Here is a 9,384-nt window from a genome sequence, read left to right on the forward strand (position 1 = left end):
GAAAATTGTAACAACTCTTTATTTATTTAAAAATGTACAACAACAGAATTAAATAGTCACTCAATGTTTTTATACACGTTTATAAATTCGCAGAAATACAGATACCCTTTATAATGTACACGAATTCACTTGAAAAATACAGCACACTTTAAGGCACTCAGTTGATGTTTATTCGAAAAGCGTCTCTGATAAACTCACTAACGACTGCAACCTCTGCCACTATTTATAACACTGCCATCTGCACTCTAGATTGCTCTTTAACTGTCAAAGTTCGAATATTCTAGATTTTACTAATATCTGTGGTGTACTTTCTACAACGTTATTTAACTGAATATTCGAATTCGAATATATGGTCAACTGAAAGCTTTTATTTAATAATGCCCACAGATATGTTACAGTTTGCTATTACAGCACTGTTATTTGAAAGCATTATGCTACTTTTAAATCAGCCCTTAAAATCGTTATATTTGAATTCAAGTACAATTTCGTAACAATATAATTTTTGCAATCCATGAAAGATTTTCGAAATATATAATAATCTCGCATTTAAATTAATTGATATTCCTCGCGATATATTTTGGGAGGGATTAATACAATTTAAGCGATAATTGTACTCTCCATTATTCATGAGCGTACATTAACCAATTTATACCTTTCATGGAAAAATTTCTTTGTGGTCCATATAAGGATGTTCAAAGAAGTAAACAAATCAAATTCCATTTTCACCTACTTCCGAAAAAATTTGGATTTGTGGGATTTACAATAGATGGCGTATCTTTTGAACGCGGTTTTTAATAACATACAGTAGCGTGCATAAAAACTGCAACGCTATGCTATGAGATTTTTAACAGCACCGATTTTGTTTAAAAAGGTATTGTGTTAAAATTGTGCGAGCAAAAAATATACAACTCTACGGAAATTTACTTAAATTTTTAAAAAGAATAATTATAAAAAATTGCTAAAAACTGTAACAATGTTGCATTGCCATTATCATTTACTATTAATACAAACTAATTTAAGGACATTAAAATTCAAAAGGATAAACATTTTATCCAAAAAACGCCATTAAAATATTCCGTTATAAAAATTTAGATATAATTAAGAAATCTGTTATGATTAGAGTGCCGAAATAATTTTGATGGTTAGTTTTGAAGTGGATTTTATTGAAATAAATCTTAAATGTTAGACATTGAAGTAATCAAGTCTGTGTTACTGATCCATGGAAGGTGACATCATACAGTGGTGGCCAGGAATTTAAGACAAAAATTGTTTGCTAAATTCCATGTAATTGTCAATTATTTTTGCAAATATTTCCACAAATATGTATGCATGAGGACTGTTTTAACACACAAGTGTGTTTTATTCGACTGTTTCAATTCATACATATTCACCATAAACACATAAAATTTTTCAACATTTTGACCAATTTTTTTTTTTTTTAATAAACATATTTTCTAACATTTATATCATTATAATTTTATTATTATAAAATATTCGGACCAAATTCGTATTTTTAGTTCCATTAGTTTCGGTCATATCATGTTATTAACATCGGATGTTCGCTGAGGTAGGTCAACGTATTTCCACATATCTTTGTCCAAATATGTTTTACCGATTTTTCCAAACATTTTTCAGAAATTAGAAACATTAATAATAAATTTCATACCCTTAGAGGTCCTTTTATTTTGGCTCTATCGCACTTAAAATTCAGTTGATGAAAAAAAATTCAAGTATTTGTCTTAAATTGGTGGCCACCACTGTATATGACTATTACAACCTGCAAATGATAAATTAATAATGCAAATATAATAATGAGAAAGCAATCCAATCAACCATGTATTAAGCGCCTATGCTTTTCGAAGCAGGTCCTTTATGCTTAAAATGGTGCAGTTGTGTGCTATGGATGGTCAATTAACGTAATTTTAATTTATTCGAGTCTGATAGTTTCGATCTGTTACCCAGGCCGTCTGGCAGAGATATTCCTTTAAATATTAAATTAAAATAGTAAAAAAATTGCGATAGCTTAGTAATCACGTAAGCTAAATATAGAATTCTATAAAATAGGAACATTGTAAAATTTAATATTATTTACAGTTGTCTTCCTTTGTTTTTGAATTCGTTTAGTCACCAAAATAAATTTACAGACCACATGATGTCATATGATTGTGAAAATGTAATTTTAGCATTAAACTTCAACACCCTCCTAACATTAACTAGTCATATCCTTTTGATCTTGAGCGCTTATTTACTCAGTTTTAGGCACACCACCACAATTATTTTTCATAGAGAATATCCTCAAGATTTTAAACTGGTAAAGAAATAAATAAAAATTCTTAAAATTTTCTTGGTTTTCGAATAATTCATCATATTGAACGGAAAATCCATCATTCGTTACTTCTGTTATCCTTTGTAGATTTCAAATCCTTGAATTTATTAGTATTAACAGTAAATTTTTATAATTATTTTTTTCAAAATTTTAAAAATTAAGTCAATTTCCTTAAAGTTAAATTTTTTTGCTCTCACAAATTTACCACTGATTTTACTAAAAAATTGATATTTATCCTTACGTACAAAAATATTGGACAAACTGTTATACAATAATTGACTATGACCACAAAGAATAATTTGGAAATTGGGTACCATACGAATTGAAGATGAGAGACCTTAAAAGAAAACATTATTTCCGGTGAAAAATTTATCAATTACGATAACCAGAACGTAAGGGAGTAAAGCCCGACCAACCGACATCAAACTAAATATCCATGGAGCTAAAGTAGTATTAGTATTATCACAGGGAAACTGTACCGAACGCAACTGATTCGTGTGAAGCTAGCATTGGCTGAAAACACCCAGAACATGAAACCGTAATATTCCCTCATGACAACGCTAGGCCACATGTTGCAATATCTGTTAAAAATTATTTAGAAAGAAGAGGTTGAGAAGTTTTACCTCACTCGCCTTATAGTCCAGACATTGCGGCAGAACGCTCTCTTTGGGATACGCTTCACTTCAGAACAGAGTATCCGAAATTGGCTTGATTCGTTCTTGGCCTCAAAAGATGAGGAGATCTTTTGGCTCGGAATCCATATGTTGGGAAAAGGGGGAAAAGCTAACAACGGCCAATACTTTGAATAAATTTATATAAAAAGTAAATTGATATTCATTTAAAATCAATAGTAAATATTAAATATTTTTACAAGATACATAGTTTTTTTGGTTTTTGGCCAGGTTCGATACCTGGCAGAGAACGAAACCTTTTCATCATGGTTTTCGAGTTTTTAAAAAACTAACCCCCCTCTAAACAATCCATCCAAGAAGAAGAGTTGGAAGAGAGTTGGAACAACAACTGATTAACGAAACTGGCACAAGGCAAAAATAACAATAGGCTTGATCTTATGGCAACATCCTACATGTATGCTTGGACCCGCTACAGCAGACCAATCACCTACTTAGCAGGAACAACAACCGTTTAACGAAACTGATACAAAAATAATAACAGTCTGGTTCTAATGGCAACATCGTACATGAAGGCGCACGATACTCCAATAACAAGGAGTGCAATCTTACATGGGAAATATGCGAAAAAACAACTGCAAAAACATCGTATAAGATGGAAGCCACATGCTCCCAAGAGGGGTAATAGAAAAAAAAACATAGTTCTTTTACTATCTACATTAGGTGTTCAAATTTGTATCAAATAACGTGCTAAATCATATCTTCAAAATTTACAAGGACAGAATTGTTTAATTTTAAATCGCCATTTAGTTAAGACCGATTTAGCTATTACGTGAATAAGACAGCGTTTTAACCCTCGCTTTACTAACTTAAACATGTTGTCCAAATCTATATAATCAGTGCAAAGGCCAAAAAACAAAGACTGAATGCGGATACATATTATTGTCTCTTTACCAGTGTAGTTTCTATAATTGTCATTATATTTTTGATTAAGAATATATCCATTAATTTTTATTAAAAGTTTAAATAGGTATATAATGTTTTAATTAGTTGACTTCTTATTTTAATAATTTTGATTCAATTATTTCTTGGTCTTGGATTTGCTTAATCTTCTTTAGAATATCATAATTTATGCTTTCACTAACCACTGAATCATTTCTGTAAGCATAGAGAAAGAATACCATTAATACTATTTATAATTGTAAGAAGAATTGAAAGACTTACTTGTACTCAGGATGATTGTGCACCTGCTCTCTTAACCACATAGCATTTGTTAGAATTTCTCCAGATGATCTTTGTTCCATAAATCTTATATACTTCTCTAGCACGCAATGGGTTTCATTATCTAAATCTAGAGTTTGTAAATAGCTGCGGGTTAGTGGAATCAAGCCGGGACACATTTCAGACTGAAGAATAAAAAAGTAATTAAAAATACACATATAGTTAGTAAAACAACAATAAAATTGTCTAGTCAATGTGCCTGCGTACTTAAAAGCGTTATCAGTGCCAAAGATTAATTTAACAATTATGTTCATACATTTATATTTAGATTAATTAATATGAGTAAAATATAAATGAGAAATGTTTGAAAAATAATTTCAATATTTTAATGCAATAACGGTATGATTGACAATATCATGGGCAATATCTACGTATTGCATTTCCCGATTGGATTTAAATGGAAATTGATTTCAGTTTCGTTATAAGTATCTTAATTATGTCAGACTTACCTTTCCATTAAAGATTTCATCGACTGTCATGAGTTCTAAATCCTTAGCATGACAATCATTGGTGAAACCATTTGTAATGCCATTTTGTTCGATAGGATTGTCATCTTTATGGTAGCCATTGTTTACTTCATTGCTATAGCCATTTGTAAATCCATTTTCACAACCATTCAATTGTGTCTTTGATTTTGTGATATTTTTGCGGAACCAAAATTTCTCCTTACGACAGGCATCGCGTTTTTGAGCAATCACCATATTCTCATCTATTTTACTAATTGGCATGAGGAAATTGAGACGATAATGAAGTATGACACGAGTTAAGAGTATAACAAAACATGAAACAGCAGCATTTTCGAAATCAGTGAGTTGTATATCACAGGGACGAAATTCTACCCTCCAACCGAGTTCTGTATTGGGTATTGCAGGTTTGAAGCGTAATGTCTGCCAAGTAGAAGTATTAATATTATCAAAATGACCCGTGTCCTTTTCGTCGTTTTGATCCACATTACTGCTAAACATCAGCAAGGGATCACGCATGAATATATGGGCCACATGTTGGGCCATAACATGATCTACACCTTCATTACGCAGGTGATCATAAATTTTTTGATCGTAATAAAGTTCAATGTCATTGTATTTCTCAGCCTCGACAGTAAGATACGAATCTATGGAATCCCAACGTAGTTTTTTTAAGCGACACTTGTCATTATTCAGAGGTTTTAGACCCCTTTCTTCTGCGCTACGATCATCTGAGCCATCGCCCATGAAATAATAACTGTTGTCTATGTCTGTCAAATAACCCCGATATATAGGAGCTGCGGCAGTTATAGCCTGTATAACCGGACATAGCGGTGCTAATTGATCATACAAATAACGGGTTTCTGCCATATCAGCTCCTTGTACAGTAACTTGTAAATTACTGCCAAAAGATGTATCTAGCATAACTACATCTGGTTCCTTAAAGGGGCTTCCTTCAATCGGCAACTTTGTATGTTTATCTTTAAATACTTTTAATTTAACTTGCATCTTCCCTCCTCGTCTCAATTGGATATTGCGCGACAAGATATGGAAACGAGAATGACCGGCATAGACAGCCTCATCAGGTATATAAAGTGATTTGACATAACTGTTGGGATCTTCGGGTCTGGTTTCATATGGTGGATAGGTAAAATCTTTGCAACCTAAACGTAAAGAGTTTACTATTGTCAGTATATATTCATCTTCTTCCAACAACTCTTGAGCTTCTGCGCGACGCAGTCGCATATCGGGCTCAACTGTTGTAAAATGTGTAAAAGGGCCTTCAAACGGTTTAAGGGGAGAACTTTCCAATTGATAGGCTGCATATTCAGGACGCCACAAACCAGTGCCATGATTGTGCACTTCCCTGCCATTTAAAATTTTCAAAAGCTGTTCAGCTTTGCATGAAGCTTTAGCTTCCTTTTTCTCATGGTTGAATTTAATAATCATATATTCTATTTCGTCACCCCATTTGAAGGGATCTCCACGACGATCTTTAGATTTACGATATAGATTTATAAATTGTTGTACTCCATGTTTTTGTACATGTTTGGACAAAGCTTTTGTCTCCTGCCAGGTTAAAGGTGTACCTTCGGGTAAAAGGCCCATAGCTGAAAAAGTGAATAAAAATATTAATCTAATTGGTTGTGCATAAAATTTTATATAGGTGAGTATAAAATAAGGTTCCTACGCGGGAAAATTTTCTCGGGAATTGCCGGGAATATATTTTTTGAAATTTTAGGGTATTTCTTTATAAGTTTTCTTCTTAAAGTTACTGTAATTGAATTATTGCACTATATCCATAGATCTTATATCCACCGATTTGTTTTCACTTCCTCCCGGGAAGGAGAAAAGTTTGGGAATTCAGGAGCCCTAGTAGAGAGGCTAATTCATTAATGTTTATACATATATTGAGGTTGGCATTCCCATAACTGAGAGTATGTTGGCATAATTTTAAACTTCATTTACAGAAAATTAATGAATTTGCTCCAATTTGAATTAATGGCTCTGCTCTTCATTATATCCAATTCGTTATCCTTTGTACCAATACCCCGGTTTGCGTCGTTTCGAAGTTGAGTCTTTTTAAAATTTCTCTGATATTGAAGTTGCGTCGATTTTGTCTCAGTTTGCGTTGCATGGCTTAAGCTACGTTTCCGCATACACCGTAATCGGCACCGAAAACTAAATTCTATATAACTATTTGCACCGAAAAAAAGTTCGTTTCAGAAATCGGCAACGAAAATTGGGAACGAATCGGCACCGATCAGTAACAAAAAACCAGGTAACAGGTTACCAGGTACAATTATTAGAGATAGTTTCCAATGTTCAAACCTAAAACGTCAAACTATGTATTTAATCACTTAACTTTTTTTAATTTGTTACCGCGATATTTTTTAAATTTGTTACGTTTTAACTGAAATTATACACACTTATTAAAAATATATAGTTTTTCTTCAATTGTTAGTAAATTTTTGTAATAAAAATTTAAATTCAATTATTTTTTTTGGCATTTCCTTTTTAATTTCGTTCTTGTTTTATGCCGCAACACACCCAACTGAAACGAAAACAATTCAGAAACGAGACGGTGACGAACACCACAGTTTCAGTTTTTGTTATCTGCGCCGATTACGGTGTATGGGGAAACACAGCTTTAGAAGTTGTGTCGTTAGTCGTGGTTAGATTTGCATCGTTTTTGTTTCAATTTGCTTCAAAGTTGCGTCGTTAGTACTTTGCTTTGCGTCGTTAATACGAAAATGTTTGTAATGAAGAATCTATTTTTTCAGCAAAAATTATGAATATCGGAACCAATTAAATGAAAATCAATACAAATGTAAGGAAAATAGTGCTTCGGTTTGCGTCGTTTCGGTATGCGTCTCGTTTCTCCGGTCCCAATTAGCGACGCAAATTGGGATATTAGTGTAATAGATTATTTCTGAGGAAGAGTATGGTATCTTTGAAAAAAAACCGCTTAATCTGGAATCAAAGCTAATTACATAATGACAACATATATTTAAAAAATAAGTCAGAATTATGCTGACTTTGCATATTAAGATAAGAATTTTATTTCAACTAAAAATGATCATCTTCACTTTTATTTATTTTTTTTTATAAAAATTTAAATTTTTTAATCAGTTCAGCTTTAACAATATGAATAATTTGTTAAATTTTTCTTCGAATTTTAATTTGTTTATGCTGTCAAAGATATTGATGAGAAATACAAAAATTGCAATTGTAAAAAATATAATCTGAAAAGGAATACCTGTAAATTAATGCAGTACACTTTTATGCTCTTAATTCCCATCCGACCAAACAAACGAAAATTTATTCGCTTCTTAAACTCTATCGTTTTTTCTTATATAAATTTTCGCAATAAATAATAATTCTTTTTTTCTAATTACGAAGTTACCGCTGTAATAGAAAAATGATTAGTTTTTTATATCGTTCTCGAACCTTCCAGAATGAAGGTTTTGCTGCCACAAACTGAGTGACGGATGACATTTTTTCGAATCGTTTGTTGTAGTCATTCAAGAGAAATGTTCGCATGAAGCTCGATGTATATAACATTTTCTAATGCTGTGATCAGGTGGGTTTAAACACTTTATTTAAATGTATATATTTTGTAAGCATATGACTTTTCACAAATGTTTTAGTTCTGACAAGTTAATTTGTACTTGAGTGTTATTCGACCACTGGTCCAGAGTGTCAGCTTTACCAACAAATATTTGATTAATTTGATTTGATTTAATTACTTACTTGTTTCAAATTGGAACCAAAACTTGTTTCCAATTTTTAAAATTGGTCAATAAATTTAAAAATATCCTATTTGTATTTGAACAAGGATCACTCTATTACACTTTTTACTATCAAAACTTTTAATTTGTTAAAGAATTCACAATTGAATATTAATTTAAAATAAATTCTGTTCAAAACTCATTTGCACCTCAGCACGGGCTCAACCTTAATGCAGTCTAATTTTCACCATATTAATAGACAATCTTATTTGTCTAGAAATAAATTGTAAAATTATTTTGTTCTTGTTTATTGAACTAAAGGCGATAAGATGATTTTATATCAGTTTATTTGTGCAAATTGAAAATTGTCAAAACGTTATCGTCGTTTGGTGTAAAGTTCAAGGGAATGTAAGAAAAGATAAAATCAAAATTAAAGATTTTTAGCGAATAGAAACAGTTGTGTACTTTATTATTAACCATAATTAAGTCTAAATGTCCAAATAAATAAAAAAACATAAACATTTTCAAAGGATTAAGGATATTTATTTGATTTAGATAATCTTCCTTTACAAGGATATCTAAATTGAAGTAGACGATATTAAAACCCTTTTTGATGACACATCGCTTGATGAAATATGTTCAAATGTGAATTTTCCCAAAGAATCGTTATGGTAAATTCGGTTCATATTAAGCAGAATTCATATTTTTAATACAATTTTGTCTTCTGAGATTTATGTACTTAGACTAGCATGCAACCCGCTACTTCGTTAGCGAAAAAAATGTGGAAATAACAAAACTACTACATAAATTATTTTAAAATGTTTATTATAGAAATTTTAATTATTGTGTAAAGTATGTAAATACACCTTACAAATTGTTTGTAGTCCATGATATTTTGAAGTATTAAAAAATCTCAAAACAGCTTGCGTAATTGAAAATTCATAATAATAATT

General features: G+C 31.3%; 1 protein-coding gene across 1 annotated transcript; it reads right to left on the reverse strand.

The window, feature by feature from the left end:
• Positions 1-3,888: 3,888 nt before the first annotated feature.
• Positions 3,889-6,308, reverse strand: LOC135958275 (glutamate--cysteine ligase-like). Its single transcript, XM_065509174.1, has 3 exons — positions 4,686-6,308; positions 4,180-4,361; positions 3,889-4,113 (listed from the first exon to the last, which is right to left on the reverse strand). Exons 1-3 carry the CDS (start codon positions 6,306-6,308, stop codon positions 4,014-4,016), a joined length of 1,905 nt encoding a protein of 634 aa, XP_065365246.1. The 3' UTR covers positions 3,889-4,013.
• Between the last annotated feature and the right edge of the window lie 3,076 nt (positions 6,309-9,384).

This window comes from Calliphora vicina, chromosome 4 (assembly GCF_958450345.1).
Source record: "Calliphora vicina chromosome 4, idCalVici1.1, whole genome shotgun sequence".
Lineage (NCBI taxonomy): Eukaryota > Metazoa > Arthropoda > Insecta > Diptera > Calliphoridae > Calliphora > Calliphora vicina.